Consider the following 22879-nt stretch of genomic DNA (forward strand, 5'->3'; position numbering starts at 1 on the left):
CAGCAGTCATTAGGAGACTTCTTTTTCCCTTCAGATTCTTTGTTTGATCATATAATAGACAGGTAACATTCCCTGTTTTTCTGCTCATTCTCAGTCTCAAAATGCTTTTCCCATTCTGCTGGGAAAATTTAAGTTGGATTTTCCAGGTTTCCCCTCTGCTTAATAGTAGACAATGTTTAATCAAATTCCAGTGTAAATTTCTGTTCAATAAGGAAAATAGGCAGGATTTGTGTAATTCCTGTGTGGTTTGTGCAATGCTTTTGTATGGTGGCCCATTGTCTCAACTCCTAGGGGCACTTTTCCTTAATAAAGGAAACTCTTTTCTTGCCACACCTCAAATGTGCTTCCTCTGCAAATGCATTGCTGGGCTGTTTTGGTCAGTGAATTTTAGTAGGTTTTTTGTTGCCAGGCAAGTGTAAGAGCAGAGGTTTGTAAGCACTGAGCACACTGCATGGTTCAAGAACAAGGTTGTGTTCTTCTTCAGAAGCTTCTGTACTGACCACTGTTATTCAGAACAGGGGTAGAACCCATGTAGCTTGAGATGGCAGCCCTCAGTCAGCATTGGGATTGTACAAACTTGCTTAAGGGCAAGATGAGTTCACACCCTGCTACTCATTTGTTCAGTTTATTGACTGGCATTTGGGGGAAAAGCCTTTTTTCAGTCTGAGTGGAGTTGATTTGTACCTTAGGCTTAAAAGTAATGGGAAAAGAGATGAATGAAATGGCTGTAGAACTGTAGATGTGTTTGGAATGAAAATTGGTTGTACTGGAGACCTGAAGAAGCTGGCCAGTTTTGTATGCACCAGTTGCTTTGAGAGATTTCTTTTGTTTTCTTTGGGAGGGGATTTGATTGTTTTTTGGGGTTTTTTTGGGCATGTTTTTAGAGAAATAAGTTGTTAAATGATACAAGTATCTCCTTATTTTCTTCTTTTACTTTTCCTTATTTAACTTAAGGATTATTGTGTTTATTATGACCCTCAGCAGTGGTTAGAAAGAAGCTAAGATCTTTTGTTTTGTTTTTTTTCCCCCCTTAAAATTTGCCAGTGTGTGGTTAATACGGTATCGCAGATAGAAGAAATAGACACAGAAGTGGTTGTTAAGTAAGTATGCAGCCAGATTTTTTTTTTTTTTGTGGTGCTGGTGGGTGGGGATAGTATGATTTTTAGCATAGATAAATTTACTGTTCTAATTTTTGCTTAAATTTCCCTATAATTAAGGATTATTCTTCTCTTTCATCCTAAGATTTTGCTTTTGTCCACCTCTGGGTGGATATTGTTTTACTTCTCATTCATATTGTAATGTCACCTTAAATTTACCCTTGAAATAAATACTAAGACTCTGTGAATCCCACTACACGAGGCATATATTTCTTGAATACATCTCTATGTGAAAGTGTCCCTTGTTGCCATAATCTGGGACTTTGTATTAAAACATGTCATGAGTTTAAGTTCCCCATAATCAAGAACAGGAGAAATGGTCCATCAGGGACCTCACCAAGCCCATCAAAGGCAAATGCCAGAGCAGAGATGGAGATGGAGCCAGACTCCTCTCAGAGTTTGCCCCAAGGTCAATGTGGAAGAAGAGAAATTCCAGTTGAATGGTAGGGAGAATCTATTTCCCAGAAGGCTGGTCAGACACTGGAACACAGCCCAGAGAAGCTGTGCAGTCTGTGTTCTGGGACATGGGCAGGGTTTGACTGACCCAGAGCAACCCCATGCAGTTGGACCTGCCCTGAGCAGGGCTTGGCCAAGGCAGCTCCAGAGGCCCCAGCTCCAGGGGCCCCTGCCAGCTTCTGTTTTTTCTGTGGCTTTGTGATTCACTTGACTCAGCAAAGTGTTACCCCAAGATAATAAAAATAGTCCAGCTGATAAAGCAAAGTGAGTTGCAAAACCTGCATGGAATTCATACACAGATTGAGAAATAATTTGGCACAGGGTCCTTTTTACACATTGGATATTTGGTCACCATTCTTTAGTGTTTAGTCTTCTGCTCTTGGGTCCTAAGTGTGTATTACAGGGTTTAATTTTTGTTCTGTCAATGATTTTTCTGCTCTTTTGCCACAAACTGCTGACTTGTACTTTAATAGCAGAAGTGGTCTCATTGCAATGCCTTGCAAATAGAGCCTTTAAATGGCTTAATAACGCAGCTTTTTAACCCTAGAAAAGTATTTTCATGTAGATTTTTTTGTATTTTTTTCCTCCCACATTGTTTGTGAAAATGTTATTAACCCCACCCCTTGTAGGTAACACATATTTATCCTAGGGAAGAGAACATTATGCCCAGGAAAGAGCTAAAGGGTAAATGTGAAGCTTTCATTTTCTGATAGTGTGATCTAAAGCTATATCCCTCCTTTCCCTCTTCACTTGCATTATGTTGATCATGACTGTTGTTTGGGTGATGTCTGTCACTTGCCAGGTAAAAGTCTACACAGTTTTCCTTATATTTGCAATTACATTAAAAGCATGTTTTCTTTTCCTTTATGTGCCAGTAGGCATCATGGCCAGCAAACAATTGCTGTTTGCTGAATACTGCTCTTTTTTTAGGCTTGCAGACCAGATGAGGATGATGAATTTTCCTCAGTGGTTTGATTTACTGAAGAATATTTTTTCAAAATTCACTATCTTCCTCAAGAGAGTAAAGGTAAGATATTCATCTACAAAGAACTTCATACAGTTCAGGCCTGAAAGGGAATGAAGTTGCTTTTCCATTTGAAGTCTTAAGATGTTGGTTTTGCTTGTAGAGTTCAAGCTTCTGATTGAAAGGAGATGTGCATGTTGGCATCCATCCTGGGCAAAAATGATTAGTGCTAACAAAGAGAGCAGTGACAAAGAGATAATACCTCTTTTGCTCTATTACTTCTATTCTAAGCTGCTAGGGATTAGGACAGGACTTTTGTACGTGTTAGATTGCTCCAAATGAGGTTTCTTTCACCTCTCTCGGAATCATCAGATATTGGTTGCCATCAGACAAATGGATCTGCCTCTAAATACTAATTACACAACAAAGAAAATCTCTTTCTAGCACAAGCTTGTGACACTGGGTTTTGGGGTGTTTTTTTGTAATAAAAGTTATATTTCATTCTAGGCAACGTTAAATACTATCCGTAGCGTGGTTTTCTTGGTTCTAGACAAGAACCAAAAAACCAGAGACCTGGAGGACACGTTGCAGAAGGACTCTGCTAAGGAGAGCCTGGTGGACAGCGAGGTGGCCTACCTGACCCACGAGGGGATGTTCATCAGCGACGCCTTCGGCGACGGGGAGCTCGCGGCCGGAGCGGCCGACTCGGCCTCGCAGAGGAACACGTCCCCCAACAGCGAGCCCTGCAGCAGCGACTCCGTCTCGGAGCCCGAGTGCGCCACCGACTCCTCGTCCAGCAAGGAGCACACGTCCTCCTCGGTCACTCCAGGAGGAGTGGACATGATGTGAGTGAACTCCCTGCCTGTCTCCGCCTGGCAGCGTGGCCGGAACCAGGGGTGAGGTGCAGGCGGTTGTTTCTGGTCACACAGTACAAAAATGACTTTGGAGGAATGTGCTTTTCTAGGTAGGTGAAGTGTAGTGGCTCTCCCCCTAGAGACTGCCATCAGAGTGCACTGTTATATTTGCCTTTTTTTCACCTCCATATGTAGTGATGCAGGGACTGATTTATGTCAGTTCTTCCAGAAAAGAGCCCCTTCTCCATTAGTTTTTCTGGGGAGGTCACTTGTGTAGAGAGAAGGAAAGAAATGAGTCCCTGGAAGACAGATTGTCATGTCTTTAGCAGGCAGAAGCATTTCTGTTCCCTGTCCATGTTTCCCATGGTTATTTTTCCTGGATTTTTTTTTGTTTCCTTGGTTTTTTAAGATGGCTTCATAGAATACACCTTGATAAATTCTAGAGAAAAATCTTCTCTTTGTCATCACCTATTTGACTTGCATAAATAAATAAATCCATCCATCTCAGTGCTTTGGTTACATAGGCAGTGCTGCCCTGAGGTGCTCCAATCTCCAGAGTTCCAACCTTCTGACATGCTTTTATGCACCCCTTACTTGTGGCTACAAGTCAGAGCTGTCTTTTGAAAAGAACCAGGCATAATGTGTGTGGGACTCAGGCATGAACCACTTCAAAAGCCAGCATGTCTGGATACAGAGTTATATGAAGCAAAACTGAAAGAGTTATATGAAGCAAAACCACTTGTTACCCTTCTGAGAGATGGAAGACAGCAAGTGGCCTGTTCTTGCTGCTTGGTCCTTGAGTATCTGTACTTAGGTGTTGAAACAGGTGTTAGTTTTGATGGAGACCTTCCCCACCAAATGACAATGCTGGCTGAAGGAGATAGATTTTAAATAATTGTGCTGTGCATAAAACACAGGCCTTTGTATGTCTGAACATCTGTCGTGTGCTGGAAGAGAAATGAAATGTGAAGAGGAGTTCAGGGTTACATGGAAGAGCAGGAAAAGGGAAGGGGGTTGAATCCAAACTAGTCTTGGAACACTTTGCCAGGTTTGCTAAAAATACACCATCCAACTAGAGCTTCTGAGGAGTAAAGTTGTTCTTGAGGCTGGTTGCATAACTTTGTTCTAAAATGAACATACATCATCACTCTTCTGGTTTTGTTTGCACCTTTGCTCTGTGTTTGGAGCAGGCTAGTAAAAATACACAGAACAATGTTGGCCCAGTTGTTGCTCTGTGGTGTTCTGAGTTCTCTTCTCTTGTGCTGTCAGTCCTTGGGCTGTCCCAGAAGATTGTGATCTTCACTAATGGCATGAACCATGAGCAGCAGAGCTGTGCTCAGTGCTGGCCTCAGAACAGTAGACAAGTCATACAAGGTCTTATAAAATGTACCACCTGAAGAGCCTGTAGTCCGAAGAGGTAATAGAATGACAGCCTGTAGATTAAGGCTGTGGGGAGTGCAGAGTATCTGTTTTAGGCCTTACACTTGCATCGGAAGGAAAGTGCTGTGTTTTATGTCATATGCTTGTGATGCTGAAGTCTCACAGGAGCTGGGTCAATTTTAGCTCAGTAAATTGCTAATTACATTTATTGTGTCAGTAATGGCTGTATCATGTTTACTCTTAAACCATTAATAGCAATCAGAATGCAAAATCAAATAAAAGGAAAAGGATGTGCTGTAATGCATTTCCTTGCTACGAGGGGCTGACAGGACCTTGACAGCAGCTTAGAAGATCCCATCTGTATAAAGTGACTTTGGTGATTAATTGACTGCATTTGACAGTTGCTGCGAGGCTTTTTCTTTCTGTGTGCAAAAATACTGTTTGCTCCATAAACTGATGCTCAGCCAGCTGGTTCTGTCATTTTTTAGGATTGGTGAGGACATGAAACTGACTGACCTGGAGCTGGGCAGGCTGGCAAACAATATCCAGGAGTTACTTTATAACGCTTCTGATATCTGCCACGATCGCTCAGTCAAGTTCCTCATGGCAAGAGCAAAGGTGAGGAGCTTGGGTCAGAACTGCTGGTGGTGCCTCCTGCTTGGTGAGCATTTGCTTCCAGGTTACTGCTTTGATGAGGGTTCTGAAGTGGCATCAGTGAAAGGAAACTGTTCCTGCTGCCACATGCTCTCTATGGTAAAACACTCAGAGCACACCAGTGTTAACATAAATCATTGCAAGGCAATGTTGGTTTCTTCTACCCATTTCTTTCTCTTTTTAATATTCTGATTTGCTGTCTTTGATGCTTCATGCAGAGAATGTGTGTCTGTGACAAGATAGCAGCTTGTACTGCAGTCTACTCTGTCACATGTAGGGTTAAATAATGTGCCTCTTCAAACTGTAGTAGGCCTCAGACATGCTGACTAGTTATTTCTGTATGTCTCTGGATTTTTGTGGTGGTATGTCTCCTTACAATGGTTTTCTTTGCATACAGGATGGCTTCCTAGAGAAGCTGAATTCCAACGAGTTCGTTACTCTTTCTCGCTTGATGGAAGGCTTTATCTTGGATACTGAACAGATCTGTGGCAGGAAAAGCATGTCCTTGAGAGGAGCTCTTCAGAGTCAAGCCAATAGATTTGTGAATAGGTTTCATGAGGAGAGGAAGACAAAACTAAGGTACCTCTGGGTAGACAATATTGTGGTGTTCTGTGAATAATTTTATGTATTGTATGCCAGCCAAACACAATCTTTTGTTGCCTAGAACATCAGTAAGCTTGTTATACTTAGCAGCAGGGGGTGAAAAAACTGTATTAAACCCCAGTTATTTCCAGTTTAGACTTTTACTGTTTTCATAACTTGATTTCTTCAAACTGGATTGTTCTACAGTTACTTAAATAAGAGCAGTAATGGCTACAGAGAGTACACAAAACTAGATTTGAAAAGCAAGATTGCCCTGTTTCAGGGGTTTAAGAATAATTCACTTTCAGCTGTTTTCTAAAAAAAAAAACAAACCCAAACCTCTTGGAGAAACAGCCTGGCCAGTAACATCCATCAAGTCTGTTTGCTCTTCATCCCTCAAAAGCTGTTAAAATTCCAATTTCATTGGCAGTGAACATCCGACAGATGTTCATTGGCAGTGAAATTGGCAAAAATTGCCAATTTCATTGGCAGTGATCTCATAAATACCTTTGTCTGGTGTAGTTTTTGGTCCCCTATGACAGATTGAATGAATGAATTGTGAAATCTCTAGACCAGCACAGAGTTGTTCTGTTTTGCTGCTGACAATTGTCAGGCACCTTCTTCTCATGAAGACTGACATGACATCTTGGGCCAGTGGTTTTTGTTAAAGTTGTTTTTCAGCATTACAGTCAACAGAAATGTCAAGACAAGGTATTTCTTTCTCAGCCTCTTCTCTTATGTGTTTGTCCCAGCCTGCTTTTGGACAATGAGCGCTGGAAGCAAGCTGAAGTTCCTGCCGAGTTCCAGGACCTAGTTGATTCGGTGTCAGATGGCAGAATTTCTCTCCCTGAAAAAAAACCAACAGGTGTGTCTTGCAGTCCTGCTGAGAAATTAATTTATTATCTGCAAATTCTGCTGTTGAATGTTCATGGATATATTCTGATGACACGCTGTCTCTGTGTTTGCTCCCTGTCCTTTGGGGGGATGGGAAGAAAGTTGATAGCTCTTCTCTTATCTTTTTATTTTTTCTGTTACTGGTGTTGAAATATCTTGTGTTGAAAGATTATCTGTTTATTTTTTGGAAACACCAGAAGAGTTAGCACAGGGAGAGAGCTGCCTTTTTATACAAATATTCCCAGTGTAGAGGCTTGCAGCCTCTGCACAGATTCAGTCTTTTCCCACAAGGTACCACTGAGGAATTGCAAGGGACTGAGGAGCACGTGCGTGTGCTCAGCCCTGCTTGTGTGGAACAAAGCCTGCTCCTTCCCACTGCTTCATCTGCCAGTTCAAATGAAAGGCAGCATGCCATGTGGCTGCTCATGGAAGGAAAACTCATGTTCATTCAATTATTTACCTTGCCACAGAAACCTCGTTTGACCTCAGAAAAGTCACTTTTTCCTCCTCCTTCCCCACTTCCACATGTGCACAGTGGGAATGCTTAATGTGTTCCTACCTTGTGGGGATACTTATCCAGTATTGCAGTGCTGGGGGGGAAGTGAATAACCAGAAGAGGAAGAAAGCATGCAGAGAGGGGGAGAAAAATGGCAAGAGATTAGAAGGAAGAAAATACAGTGATGTCATGGTGGAGAAACCCTGATCTCCCAGAAGGATCATAGCAGATAACAGAGAGTGTATTAAAGCAATAATCACTCCAGTTATGGAACATGACACCAAAATGTTTGTCAGCCATTGCTGGTAAAATAACCTCCTGCAGCCTTCTTCAAGCAGATAATTTAGCATGAAAAACTGCATCAGTAAGAGCTTCTGTTAGGAAGCCTGAGGAAAAAGTGATTTGAGGCTAAAATATTAATATACACAGCAAATCACTTGACAATGTATAGTAGAAAACCTAGTGGCTTTTTCTACCTTTCTTCTATTTGTAACCTGTTGTATTTGGAGTTTTTAAGTCCATAATGACTGTGGGACTATGAGATTTTTTTGATCTAAAATCATAGCAGATAATGAAGTAACTTTGTGGGTCATAAAAACTTTGATGGATGATCAGCTATTTAATAAATACTGTAAAATTTAGAGAGAAGAGCTTGCTACAAAAATTGTGGGTTTTTTCAAACCTTATCAAGTGAACACTGCATTTTTATAAACAGCATTTTTTGCGCTTGTTTTTAGTTCAACTCACTCTTTTTCCTGTCTTACTAAAATATCTAGCTACTGAAGAAAGAAAGCCAGCTGAATTCCTTATTGTTGAAGGACAAAAATATGCAACAGTTGGGTAAGATGCACTTTTTTCTTTTAGCAGTGGATTAGTTGGCAAGAACTTTGGAGTAGAACTGTGATGAATGCTAACAGCTTTAGCAATCATGTTTAAATTAAAAATCCCTGTCCTTTTACAGACTAGTTGCTCTTTGATTCCCAGCAGTTATAAAATACAACAAGCTCTTAGCTACATTAAAATGCCATTTTTTCTCTGAGTGGCTAGGTTCTAATTTATAATTTTGTTTGAATGGTTTTTTCCAATTATTTCATGAAAACACACCCCTGAAAATACAGGTTTGTCTTCTGAGCATATTGTTATTTCTTGCAATCTAGGTTATTTCTGGCAAAAATTGTAGGCTCTTAGAATGGTTTGGGATGAGAGAAACTTCTAAAGATCATCTTGTCCTGCAGTGAGCAGGGGCACCTTGCACTTGCTCAGAACCCTGACCAACTCAACCTTGAATGTTTCTAGGGCTGGGACATCCACCACCTCTCTGGGCTGCCTGTAACAATGTTCCACCATTCTCATTGTAAAAAATTTCTTCCTTGTGTCTAGTATGAATCTACCCTGCTTCACTTTAAAACTGTCTGTTGCTCCTTGTCCTTTCACAGTTTGTCCCTATCTTTCCTATAAGCCCCTGTAAGTACTGAAAGGCTGCAATAAGTTCTCCCCAGGCCCTCTTCTCTCCAGGCTGGAAAGCACCAAAAGACCTGAGTACAGCCCTGAATGGTTGCTTGTCTTATTCAGAATAAGATATGGACCTTCTCAGAAGCTGCATATGCTATTTCTTAGTATCCTGGCTGATTTGAATTGGAAAGTGGTTTCTTAAAGCTGGTTATATCAGAGACATTTGAAAATGTATGATATTCACTTATTTCTTTCATTTAAAAGCATGCTGTGTTTCCAGAGACTGTGAGGCTTAAGCATTAATTATGTATGAGAGTGTTTTTGGAGAGGGAGTAAAGCCTGGAAGATCTCACTCCCCAGAGTTCTAACATCAATTTGCACCAAACTTAAAAGGTGTGATGTACAGGATGTCTTGGACCAGCTGTCATTTCATGAGTTGCTTCATGATGATGTGTCATTTTTCAATTGGAAACAGAATCTGATGGCTGAGAACTTCTGTGCAAGGCAAATGATATCACTGCTGAGGAGCATTTCAGGTCGAGTAGGAGCATTGCTCTAAAGGATAAAATTTGCTTAATATATGATGTGTTTGATAATATTCCTCTGCTCACTTGAAGCTTGTTAAATTTAGCTCTGTGAAGCAAGTGAGAGCTTCACAGTGCAAATATTTGTTTCATTCCTAGACACTTCTACATCCAGTTTCATTGCATCTAATCAAATAAAATGCATTCATTACAAATGCCTCGTGTTCACAAAACATTCTCCAGGTGTTTCAGTTGACTTGTCATCTTTTTGCACTCTACTGTCTTAAAGAAGAAAGAGTTAACTTTTTGCAATTTTAAAATATCTACTCTGAATGTTTGATCTTGCGTCAGTTTTCCTGCCTTTTGTGAATTTGAATTCTAAGGAGCATGCTTGCTCTATGGGAGCCTTCTTAATTCCATCCAGTAGCTCCCAAATTCTCCAGTGCCTGCTGACTTCAGGAGAAATTACAAGTGTTGAGCATCTTTGAATATTTGGTGCTGTTTCTTCACAGCCGCCTTCTCTGTTTGTGACTCCTTAGCATTTCTATGTATTTTTCAGAGATTTTCTTTCATATAAAATACTTCTTCCACACACCACCCTGTGGAGTGGGTATTGGTTGTAACTTGGTTTATCTCTATGTAAATCTCCTTTTATGTTGCACTTCTGCTCCACATCAGTTAGTGAATTTATTCAATGCTATAATCTCTAGCATTGGGTAGCTTTCTATCAACATGACTGGCCTGTGTTTGACTTTTCAGTTTCTTCTGTGCACTGAGATGACATACTTGGCTGTTTCCTCTCTTTCAGGACAGTATTGCTGCTAATAAGAATAATCCTGGAGTACTGCCAGTGTGTGGATAACATTCCTTCCATCACCACTGACATGCTGACCCGCCTGTCGGATTTACTGAAGGTATGGCTCCAGATGTGCCCCAGTGCCCAGCAGGGGCAGGCAGGCTGCAGAGAACATGTCTTCCTCTCAGTAATGCTCATGTGTTGTGGGGATTTCATATAAATTATAAAAATTATCTAGAATCATTGTGTCTGCCACTGTGCCATAAGGAAAGCTTTCAAGCCAAAGGCATTAAAGATGTAATTTGTTGTGGGAATTAACTCTGGCTGTTCACCTGGAATATTGGAAATCCTATCTGGTAGTATTTGACATAGCTGCCTGTCCTTCAGGCTGGGTGTAGAATTAATGCTGCTGAAAAAAAAGCAGTTTGATCCCAGATGCCACAGAAATATGTATGTGTATTGAGGAAGGAAACAAGTCCCTTGGTTTTTACAAATCAGTAGAGGTATAGTCAGTAGAAGCATGAAAAATAGTATGGGATAAAGGTTCTGTAGTAAAATGTAAAGGTGATGAAACTCTGGGACCTCTTGGTCATTTATTTCTCACTAGAGAAGAGGAAAGCTGGTAAAGCCCAGGCACTGCAAGGTAAAATAAATAATCAGTAATAAAAGGAGCACATTAATGCACCTTAAAACTGTCATATATATACACATGCATACACACACATATATATATATATATGTGTGTGTGTGTGTCTGTACAGGCTCCAAAGCTTAGCAGCTAATTTATGTCAAGGTGTTCATTTGTACCTTTGCCCACAAAAGTCATATCAGGTATTTGAGTTCTGAACATGAGCATAATCAATGAAAGATAAACAGATTCAATCTCCAAAAGGATATTTTACATAAGGTGGGGGGCAGGGGATGGGAAACTCTAGGAGATGGACCTTTAAATATTTGTCCTATTGGTAGCTGGTATTTGAATAACCAGATGCAGGAAGACTGCTCCCTGCAGTTGTCTTTCATTCATCCACAAATTTTCCCTTTTAAAAATTCTGTCCAAGGCAAATCAGTCTGTCTGAGCCTGCCCCTGTTCAAGTCTCCTCCAGCTGCTGCTTCCCTCAGGAATTGCAGGACCTTTTCACAGGTAGAATAGCAGGGGATGCATCAAACTTGGCCAGATTTGCATATCTGTGTTACTTCCCTCACCTTATCTCATTCTAGCTCTGTCATTTGTGATTTATTTCTTGGTATTCAAGCATCATGTGCAGTTTAATTGCTGTATTTTTTATCTGTCAGCAAGGTGCCATCAATTGGAGAGATGTCAAGAACAGCTAGAAAAAACAAAAGCTCATTTATTACACTTTGAACAAAATAGAGCTACTCCAGGTGTCCTAGCACTGTACTTTTTGTTTGACAGCTGTCAGAGCCAGCAAACTTTGAGAGTAGCAAGAGCTAGACTTGATTGTAATGGAAAATGGAAAGCATTCCCAGGTAATAAAATTCCTGGTTCTGAGCTGTGACTGCAGCCTGAGTGAAATGACACCTGTGTATGGGAGAAATCATGGAATCCTTTACATTGGAAAAGACCTCTAAGATCAATCCAGTCCAGTTGTTTACCCAACACTGCCAAGGCCACATCTACACATGTTTTAAATACCTCCAGGGATGGTGACTCCAGCACTCTCCTGGGCAGCCTGTTCCAATGTTTGACAAACCTTTCAGTAAAGAGATTATCCCTACTATCCAGCTTGAGGCCATTTCCTCTTGCCCTATTGCTTGTGGAAGAAGAGACTGACCCCTACCTGGCTACACCTTCCTGTCAGGGAGTTGTAGAGAGCAAAAAGGTCCCCCTGAGCCTCCTTTTCTGCAGGCTGAGCACCCCTGGCTCCCTCAGCCATCAGACTTGTGCTCCAGATCCTTCTCTGGGCACACTCCAGCCCCTCAGTGGTGTGAGAGGCACACGTGGCTGGAATTACTGGGGTTGTCCAGGTGGTGCAGACAGGAGAAGGCTCCTGGCTGGGTGCAGGAATGCTTTCCTCCCAGCAGGCACAAGGAGGAGGTGTTGCTCTGTTCCAGGCTCCCTCCCTGCTCTGTCTGCACCAGGCCATCTGGGAACTGTCATTGCCACAAAAGGCAGGGACAGTACGTGTGGCCAGCAACCTTTACAGACCAAGGTTTTGATGGTTTGCCTCACGGTCAGCACTAACCTGAGCTAAATGCCTCAGGGGAGCTTAGGCTGTGTGAAATGTGTGGAGGGAAAATCTCCAAAAAACTCCATGAAAAACTCTCTAAGTTTGAAGGAAAATTCCCCAAAATTACACGAAAACCCCCTGAAGCTTGACCAAAAATCCTCCAAATTTTAGGAAAAAACCCCCTGAAAATTCCAGAAAAGTATTGAAAAAAATCAAGGAAAAAGGGCCAAAATTCCAGGAAAAACATCCTAAAATAACCTCCAGCAAAAATCCCAAAATCTCCCTAAAAACCCCCCAAAATTCCAGAAAATCCACCAAAAATTCCAGGAAAAATCTGGTAAAAATTCCAGGGAAAAGCCTTAAAAATCTGCTGGAAACAGCCCCAAAATTCTAGGAAAAATCTCCAAAGAAATCCATGAAATCCGTGCAATATTTGAGGAAAAATATTTTTAAAAAATCTTACAAAAATCCCAAAATTCCAGGATAAATCCCCAAAATGAAAAAAAATAATAATAATAAAAAAACTTTTTCATTAAAAAAATCTCCCAAAAATTTGAGCCTTTGGCTCAGTGATTCTGTTTAAAGTCCACACAGAGGTGTAAGGAAAGTTGTTGCTTTCTGGAGAAGAGAAGTGGATGTGAGGCAGTTTCAGCCCTGCCCTGTCTGAGGGCAGTGCAGGTTTTGCCTCTCTGATCAGGGGCCACATTTGGCTCTGGGTCAGTTGTGGGATGAGGTCTGGGTTGCTTTTCCAGCCCTGGATGCACCTTTCTGGCAGCCCAGGGTTGGGGGGTGGTTCATGGTGCCTCTGTGGGCCTGCTTGTTGTGACTGACACCAGGCAGCAGCCAGATAATTATTTCCCTTTTTTACATAAGGAGGGTTGGAATTTTGGATTTGTTATTGTGAAGAAAGACCTGTGAAGCAGAATAATGCCCCTGCCCTCAAAAAGGAGATCTTTGTGAGGGCAGTTCTCTGTGTTGCAGACACAAGCTGCAGGGCAGCCTTATCACAATTTCTTCTGCATCTTCAGGCATATGAGAAAGGGTCAGGTTTTTTTAAGTTTTGCCTCTCAATGTCAACAGACAGTTCTGTTCAAATATGAGCTCTGGGATTTCTGCTATACATTCAGTGCAGGAGTTGGGGACAGCAGCAATGGCTTTTCTGCTGCATCACCCAGGCCCTGTCTGGAATATCTGGTGTCTCAAGCTGGGAGAGGAAGCAGAATTCCAGTGTAAGACAGAACCTGCTGATAGCAACTGTCTTACCATTTTACTGCTTTTAATGATAACTTCTTTTCTTTTGGAAGTAAGTTAGGAAAATCTCAGCATGAGTTGTCCACTATACCTGGAATTCTTACAGAATTGGCTTTTCATCTTCTGTGCATTGTTTCTTAAATCCAGTATTCCATAGTGTTACAAACATAGATTCAGTCACCTCAGCAGGAGGGAGTCTCAGTGCCTTCAAGTTTCCTTTAACATCAGCAGTGGAGAAGAGAGCCTGAGCAGAAACCTTTTATCTTGATGTTTTCCACTCCAATATTACATGGCTACTCTGCTGAGGAAAACTAGTGAAACTCTGGAACTGGCCTTCATAATGACTTAGTTAATCTTGCGAAATTCTATTGATGGTGTTTCTAAACTGTGGGTTTGTGTAGATGATCAAAAGTCAACATGCATTTTCACTGTCCTTCTTTTCTCACAGTATTTCAACTCTAGAAGTTGCCAATTAGTGCTTGGAGCTGGTGCATTACAAGTTGTTGGCTTGAAAACAATCACTACAAAAAACCTAGGTATGGATTTCTGTATTTAAAATGTCAAAACTTGTTCCCCTGCCTGTTAAAAAACCCCAAGTGCAGAAAAGCCCTGTGATAAGCTGGGTTTGAGTTGTGGGGCTGTGCGTGGGCACAGAGGGTGGCAAGACCTTGCCACTTACCTGCCTGGAGTGTAGGTTTAAACTTTCTCCTGAAATTAGGAGCCTTTGGCCAATGGGTTGGAGTAAGCATTTAAACTTAGAATTCCCATGTTTCAGGGTGATAAACAGAAATGACCAGTCTGTGAAATGACCAGTCTGCATTTGCCTTTTGGAAAGGGAACAGCCTGATGAGAATGGGTTGAGAAGCTGTGTGCCACAGCTGGGTCAGGTTTTTGCTGCGGAATGTTAGGCCAGTGTGGTGACCACACTGGCACCAGTGTGTGTCCTGCTGGTGGCTCAGACCCTGTTGGAGTTGGGAGAAGCCTGGTTTTGGGATCCTGCTGGCATTGCAGCAGGAGCAGGTTCAGGGCAGGTCAGTGCTGGCAGGGCAGGGTGTTTTGTACACCACTGCAGCAGAAACACTGCTGCCTTGAGAATGTCTCATGAATGCTGAGGTTAAGTAGCTGATGAGTCAGGTCTTTAGAGATCTCCCCGATGTCTGTGTGTGCTCAGGGCTCAAAATGTCGAGTAAACACTCAAGGAGCCTCTTGGAAAATCAATCCCTTATCCCATCTTACCAGGCTGGGTGTGAGCTGCCAGGTACCAGCCTGGCATCTTCATGGGGGGTGGGGGGTTCCTGGGGAAACAAACGTGTTACCTCCATGCTTTTGGAAGAGACCAAAGCCCACCATGTGAAGTTGTGTCAGATCTGTTACTCATGTCACAGGAGACCAGTCCATACAGAAATGACTCTTCTGTGTAATAACTGTTATTTCTCCTCCTGGGTTCACAGCCCTTTCTTCACGTTGCCTCCAGCTCATCGTACACTACATTCCCATTATCAGGGCTCACTTTGAAGCTCGGCTGCAGCCGAAGCAGTTCAGCATGCTCAGGCATTTTGACCACATCACAAAGGTAACTCTTCTGGCCTTTCCTGAAACACAGAGTTCTGCTTTTCAACTGTGCTCTGAAGAACATGAATGCCACTAGAAAATGAAACCTGCTTTCTTCCTTTACAGGATTATCACGACCACATAGCTGAAATTTCAGCAAAGCTCGTTGCCATAATGGATAGCTTATTTGACAAACTATTATCCAAGGTAATGATTTATGGAAATAATTATACACTCTCTGAATTGCAACTGGAGGTCTCATTGTATACAGTCCAGATGTTTCAAATGGAGTCTTAAACTTTCCTAATGAGACCTTGTTTGAACTTCTTTTAATTATATAGATGGAAAGCTCTGTGCTGTTCTCATTAATGTCTTGTGTTCACATTTGCTACCTGGGTGTCAGTCACCTTCACTCCCAGGAAAGTGAAATGTTCCATTGGCTGTTTCAGCAGGAATGGCAATGCTGTGGCTGGCACAGATGCTCGAGTGTTCAGGAGCTGAAGTGCTCTCCTACCACTGACAGCTCTTGTGTGCAGCCAGGCTCAGCAGATCCCATTTCCTGCTCTTTCCTACGGCGAGGGCGGCATTTCCACCACCTGAGGAAACTGCAGGAAAATGCTGAGGAGGAAGAGTTTTGGAGGGGAAGGACCAGCCCATCTGTTGGGCTGCAGGCCTGGGGACTGGAGGTCTGTGTTCAGCAGTTCCTGCTCTGGAGCAGCATTAGGACTCCTGGTGTGTTTTGGTGTTTGAACAGTGCTACAGGGTGGTCTTGGGCTGGATCTGCTCTGGGTCACCTCAGGGTAGAACACACATCCTTGACCCACAGATACATAAAGTACATGACCTTTTAAAGCTTAGTGTTGTGCTTTGGATCTTAGGGTTTTGGGGGAAAAAAGAGCTGTTTCATGACAGGGATGAATTAATGTTTTAGTGACAAATTTGATTGATTGGCCTGGGCCTATATCTTCCTTCAAGGAGCTCACGAGAAGCACAGGAACACAGGCTGGGGACAGGCTGATGAGAGCTGTAATGGAGCAGTTGCAACAGGCAGCATTTCTGTCTTCCTTGCTGTTTCTGTTATTGTATTGTTACTTTATGTTGTGCTTTTTCATTTCATCTGTTTCTTTGGTCTGTCAAGTAGCGCTGCCTGAACTTAGGGTGGAAAAAAAAAAGAAGCATTTAAATTGGGATTTCCCACTCCTATTGTGTTTACTTTTTAAAAAAATATGTGTTTATGCTCTTCTCTAAAGACCAAAATGGTCTGCTGGTTTTTGGGGGTTTTGTTCCACATAAATTATGTGAAGTAACATGGCTGTTTGGTCACTGGATCTCTTGAGAATAAAAGACAAATGCAAAAATTTACATTATTGATACTAATCCAGTGTAGCCCACAACAAGGCAGGAATTCAATTTATGTTTTTGATGGCAGTTAAAGAGAGCTCATCTCTTACTGTCCCTCCATCTTCACAGCCCACTGTCCCTTTGGGAGCTGACACAGGATTTAGATTTCTTGAAGGCTGAGTGGCAGTGCTTGTTCCACATGAAGGCAGCCCACAGAGCCCAGGACCAAAGGATGGTTGATTTGCTTCCATTCCTAGCACATGCCATCATTTGGCTCATCTTGTTCCTAAAAAATGAAATCTTGGTACTGAAGGCTGTGAAGAGCACGAACCCAGGACATTTGCAAATAGGCATGTCAGTACAACCATGCCAGTGTGTTCTGGATTCAGGTGTTTTTCTGAGTCCAACTATTTCAGTGTCCTGTGGATGAAGTGGTCCCCTGCTCTGAGGTGTGTAAATCTGCACAAGTGAGTTCCATAGCAGTGAGTGCCTGGCACACCTCAAACCCAGAAATTCCAGCTCTGTAGGAGATGAGCAGTTGCTGCAGTGGACGGGATGTTGACCTGGCGCTGGGTAATGGTAGCAAGTTACTCCTGCATTTCTAGGCTGTGCTTCCCCTGGGAGCTCCATGGCATGGCAGCTGTGTCACCCAGTGCCACTGAGACAAGGCAGTTCACAGCAGCGTGGACACTTCCCAACAGCTGCCTTTGGCAGGGAAATACAACAGGAATGGGGTTATTGAACAGTGGATATAATGAATTCAACAAATGGGAAAGGCTCATTCATTACCACTAATGAAAAAATCCAGTACGAGTTCTGAGCTTCTCTTGGAACTTGCTGGCTTGTGACTGTTTGGGCAGAAGAGCAGTGAGGTTCTTTCTCATCCCTTGTAGTTTTAAAGCTGTTGACCTCAGCTGCACATAAAAATGGCCAAGAGATCTTGGGGTTCTTCCCAGGGCTGTTGATTTTCCTCATGACAATGAGAAGAGTTGGGTGTGGCTGTAATCATGCAAGAGCCACTGCTGCAGCCTCCCAGTTCCCCCTGGTTTAACAACATGCTGGGAAATTGGAAACAATTTCTTGCTTAACTTCCTTGTCTCGAGGTATGCTTGATCCCTCATGCTGGGTGATTGTTTCCTGGAGCAGAAAGCATTTTTTTTCTGCTACTTCTCCTGTCAGAATTAGGTCATTGGTTTGTATTTTCTGTAAAGACTTTCTCAAAACTCCCCATTTCTTTTTTTCTCTTGTGCTCAGACAACCTTTGTTCTCTTTTACAATTCAGGCCTGCATGAAAGCAGACATCTCCTCCAGTCTGTTTGTAAATGATGTAGTTACAATGATTTGGTTCTTTCCTGACCTGTGCAATGCTCCCCGGGGAAGTGTCACCCTCCCAAAGGTGACCTGCCAGTGTGCCACCCAGGCCTGTGATGGCACAGCCTCTCCACCTGGAACTGCAGAGCTGGCTTCACTGTTCCTGGGATGGGTTTTCAGTGTCTCTGAAATCCTGTTCACATCCTCCCTATCCAGAGTGGGAGCATAAGAATTTTGTTCCCTTTGTAGCAAATCTCTTCCCATCTGGTGTTTTCCAGTGCCTTGTTTCTTGGATTTCAGGCACTGGGAGGAGAGACTTTTCTTTTTTTACTCTGCTTTCCAAGGTATTTCTGCAATTTCTTGTGGGGTTGTGATGTGGTTGGGTTTTTTTTTTGTTTGTTTGTTTTTTTTTTTTTTTTTTTTTTTTTTATGGCAGATAGATGAGATTTCAGGAGTTTCTGTTTCTTTATGGTTTCCCTGATCCTTCAGAAATTTGGATATGTATGATCCTAGACAAGCAGTTTTCTCTGGGAAGTATCAAGGGGCACATTTCTCAGAGGCAGAAGTGCTTGTCTGTCCTTGGCTTGTACCAGTCTGAAGGAAAGGGCCAGCTCACAGCCACAGGACCTGCATCTGCAGCTCCTGGCTGGATCAGATCATGCCCAGCCACCCTTTTAATTTGTGGTGTGCTAAATGGATCTTGATTCCTGATGTTATTAGCAAAGCAGAGCCCCAGGTGGCTGTTGGGAGCTCTCCTACATAAACCATTTTAAAGTGGCAGAAAGGAGTTAACTGGTTGTGTGTTTATTTGCAGTATGAAGTGAAAGCCCCTGTTCCTTCAGCATGCTTCAGGAATATCTGCAAGCAAATGGCAAAGATGCATGAAGCTATTTATGATCTCCTTCCTGAGGAGCAAACTCAGGTGAATGTTATTTCTGAGCTTCATCTTACAGCTTGCTTGCACATGGCCTTGGGAACAGGAGAGACTTTATCTGGGGAGAGGGAATTCTTTTTTGAGTCCTGGTGAAACCCACACGTTAAAGGGCTTGGCAGCAGTCACACGGACAGCTTGGGCTGATACAAGGAACTACAAGGAATACAAGGAAGTACTCCAGTGTGTAGGGAGACCAATGAGGTACACAAAAAGAATGGATTTCAGGATTTTGAGCTGCTTTTTAATGTCTAGAGATGGCAATCCAGGAATTAGTGCTGAAATGCTATGCAAATGGCAACACTTCGGGCTTGAGTGCAGCCCTCTGAGAGGATTATTCTGTAACACTGCTCAGAATCAGTGGCTTCCAAAAGTCCCTAAATGTATTACACACCCCAATTTTACCAGATGTGCTTTTGCAGGAGTTTGCTGCAGTCATTGCTACTGCAGAGTTGCAAACCTTAAGGACAGGAAGAACAGACTTAGTCATCGAATACAAGTTGTCATTTCTCTTTCACATTGAATTAAATGGTCCCTTCTAGCACAGGAAAGAGATTTATCTGCTAGGCTTAGTACAAGTTGCTAGATACTTCAGGCAACAGAGGAGAAAAGTTCACATTCCAAAGAACATGTCCTGTGAGTGCCACACGCAGTGAGTGGGTGAGGGTGTCCTGTGTGGGGCCAAGGGTGAGATTGAAGCACTGGCAGGAGGAGGAACCACGTGAGTTGCAGAAACAAAACCAAAAGTCAGTGACTGAGGGTGCTGGCAGTGTGTTTCACCTTTGGAGGCAGCCATGTGAGCATGGGCACAGTTCCTTACTCTGCTGCTGTGCTTTCTTCCAGATGCTGTTTTTACGAATTAACGCAAGCTACAAACTCCACCTGAAGAGGCAGCTGGCCCACCTCAATGTGGTCAATGATGGAGGACCTCTGAACGGGTGAGCTGGGCTCTTCTCTCCTTTCACTGATTAAATAAGCAGGCATTGGGAGGGCATCTTCTGCAAGGAAGTCATGATTCCAGAATCACAGCTCCATGTTTTAGTATGTCCCATTTGAAGCTTGCTTACAGTAAAGGGCATGACTTGTGCCATTCCACAGTGACTAGGAGTGCAATCCACTTGGTAACAGACAGGGAGCTGGACGTTGTCTGACTGGAAACCTGCTGGTAGCTGTCCTCAGCTCATGGATTGCTTTCTCTCCCTTTGTGTGACAGCAGCAGCCACAGTTTAATTAGCAGGAATTGTGTGATTCCTGAAGCAATTTTGAAATGTGGATGGTGACTCATGATGCTGGCAAAGTAAAAATAGGAGAAAGCAGCATTTCATCTGTGCAGTGGGCAGCTCTGCAGGAATGGTTTTTAGAGCAGAACTAGATCTGGAACAGAGATTATGCTCACAGCTTTTCCCCTTCCCTACCACAGCCCACTCCATCCCCAAACAGGTCTGTGGTACCTGTCCTGAGAGAGGGTGCCTGGCTGTGCCTGCTGTCCCCACCTCACAGGAAAAGCCTCTTGCAGGCTGAATTCTGTTGTCAGTTGGATTGTCCCCTCAAACAGTGGAGTTTTAACTGTTCCTGATGACCTGGGGGCAGTGATGTGTGTGCAGTGTAGCAAGGGTGAATGAAACTCATGGGCCTACCCACATGCAAGAAGAGATTGTCTTAGGTTGCAGAAGTCAGAGAAGAAAGTTGATAATGCTTCAAGTGTCACTGCAATGAAAGTTTTGTTCCTTTCCAGTTTATTGCTGCTTCTCCTGTTTATGTGCATTCCTCCTTGTACTTTGTGCAAGAGTTTATCTGAACTGGTTCTGTGTACTCGTGGTGTGACATTCCATTGCCTTTGGTATTTATAAAGGCGTTAGTAACCAAGCTCACAGAGTAGCCCCAGCTGAAGTGAGGCCCTGGCTGTGCTCACGGTGTCTCTCACTGGCATTTCCAGCCCCACACGGTGCTGTGCTCTCTTCATCCTGTGCTGTTGGTTTTGTTCTGTCCTTGTGGCTGCGTGGCCTGGATCCCTTTTGGATAGAAGGGTTGGGGCAGGTGTTCCTGGTGACCTGCTGAGGGTGTTTCCCTGCAATCAGGAGGTCTCAGCTGGCCCAGGACTGTCTGATGGCAGCAGTTTTGTACTTCAGACACATCTCCTAGGGAGCTGGGGCTGTTTGACAAGGAGAACATCAAACCCTGGATGGCACTTGCTGTTGTTCCAGCAGTCTTCACTGACCAGGTTTTTAACATGGTTTTCTGATCCTCATTCTGTTTAAACTGCTTGTTTCTGTAATAATAGTAAAAATCCAGTCCTGTGAATCCTGGTTAACTTTTTTGCTATGTAAATGCTGCTTCTGTTCCTACATCTTGCTAGCAAGAAGCATCATGATCCCTGACATGTTTCAACAGTATCTGAGGGATTTTATTCTGTATAAACTGTTACAAACAATACAGCTGTTGTGCTGTTCAGTTGCTTTTTACATTAATGCTAGAATCATAGAATCATTACCCTCTAGAATACAGAAGGTAATGTTGCAATAATTAATATTCTTAGTTGGAATGGGGGCTTTAAGTCTAGATAAGCCTGGGATTACAGCAAGAGAATAGAAGTTTTAAATGCCTAATTCCTGCTGAGTTTTCTGAACTCATGGTTTGATCTCCCTTCCCTAGAACTAGTTTTACACCCAGCAGTAATGCTGTTATGGATGATCACTGCTGTAAAATAAACCACATCCATAGCATTGAGTTTTGAACTGATACTTCAAATATCTAATCCAGGCATAGGATTTGAACATGTATTGTAGCAGTTGTGTGCCAAAGTCCTCGACACACCCTGTCTGCTTGTCCAGGCGCTCCAGGTGGATGTGATGGGGTCACATTGTAATCTTGTTGTCTGTTTCACTGCAGGCTGGTTACTTCAGATGTGGCTTTTTACACTGGAAACCTTCAAGCTCTGAAAGGCCTTAACAACTTAGATCTAAACATGGCTGAAATCTGGGAGCAGAAGAGGTGATAATCCATTGGGAGCAGTCACTTGGCTCTGACAACAGACTGACTCTTCTAAGCAGCGTGACACGGTGAGGTGAATGCTTGAGCCCAGAGCCCCAGGAAGGGCAGGATTGAGTCGGGGGAGCTTAGACTCAGAGGGAGCTGCAGGGAGAGACCCTTCCAGTGTCCTTCAGCAAGAAACAAGTGATCAGCTGTCTGTGCAATGTTTTTTTCATTCTCTCTGGAAACAGACTCAGGTTTCTTTGGACCAAATCCAAAAGAACACATAGCTGTAACACAGCTGTAGTTGTCTAGAATGCTCTGTATATCTTTATATTAAAAAGATGCTTTGCATTTCTTCTAGTGCAATGAAATTCACATGGTGTCCCACCTTATTTAATGATGGTACAATATAAAAATCTTGCAGTTGGAACTCTGTAGAAAATGTTTTTCTCTATGAAACTATGCTGTTCTAAAATTTATTTTTTTACAGAACTTTATATAAATAAATGTCTTTTGATTGCTCGCATATAGGATTCAGCTTTGTTAGGGAGCAGTCCTGTTCCAGGGGATTTCTCAGGGCCTAAAATCTGAAGACAAGATTTTCTAAGCAAGGGCCAGTTCCTCAAAGCTGTTCCTGTGGGGGAGAGGAGTGACCTGTCCCTGGTTGGCAGTGACAGGGTAGCAGTGGGGCTCCTGGGGGAACTGGGAGGTGGGAAAAAGGCTGGTGTAAGGATAGCCACCTCCAGCTGCCCAACGCCTCTGCCAGAGGGGAGGGACAGGGACACAAAGAACGGGCAGGAAGAATTTTAAAGTTTTTAGGCTGCATATAAAAGGCTGCACCATTAAGGAGAGTGCAGCTGAAATCCATCTCTTTTGGAGTTTTTAATCCTACCTTTGACAGACTGGAGGCTGCCAGTGCTCAGTACAAGTGCCTGTGATTCTCACCTCACCCCTCTGTACCTGACCCCCGTCGAGTGCCTAACCCTGAGATGATCATGTCTGATGGAATGGTCTCTGCTGCAGTGTGTGTGTGCCTGTGGTGCCCTCAGCCAGGCATGCTGACCTGGTAGCATAACACGTGTCATTCATTGTCAGTCAAAATAAAGCTCTAAAATCACAG

At 43.0% G+C, this 22879-nt stretch overlaps 1 protein-coding gene across 2 annotated transcripts in view; it reads left to right on the plus strand.

Annotated features, from left to right (window-relative positions):
- Positions 1-22878, plus strand: part of VPS54 (VPS54 subunit of GARP complex) — a 48410-nt gene extending 25532 nt beyond the window's left edge. For both annotated transcript variants that reach the window (XM_063152327.1, XM_063152329.1), the window contains 14 exons: positions 1045-1100; positions 2544-2640; positions 3085-3422; positions 5300-5429; positions 5863-6044; positions 6800-6912; positions 8214-8277; positions 10222-10327; positions 14101-14188; positions 15104-15225; positions 15330-15410; positions 18670-18777; positions 19630-19724; positions 21676-22878. In XM_063152327.1, the coding sequence (XP_063008397.1) occupies positions 1045-1100; positions 2544-2640; positions 3085-3422; positions 5300-5429; positions 5863-6044; positions 6800-6912; positions 8214-8277; positions 10222-10327; positions 14101-14188; positions 15104-15225; positions 15330-15410; positions 18670-18777; positions 19630-19724; positions 21676-21781 (1686 nt within the window). In that variant the 3' untranslated portion in view covers positions 21782-22878. The remainder of the gene's footprint in view (positions 1-1044; positions 1101-2543; positions 2641-3084; positions 3423-5299; positions 5430-5862; positions 6045-6799; positions 6913-8213; positions 8278-10221; positions 10328-14100; positions 14189-15103; positions 15226-15329; positions 15411-18669; positions 18778-19629; positions 19725-21675) is intronic.
- Position 22879: the final 1 nt, after the last annotated feature.

Source organism: Melospiza melodia, chromosome 3 (assembly GCF_035770615.1).
Source record: "Melospiza melodia melodia isolate bMelMel2 chromosome 3, bMelMel2.pri, whole genome shotgun sequence".
NCBI lineage: Eukaryota > Metazoa > Chordata > Aves > Passeriformes > Passerellidae > Melospiza > Melospiza melodia.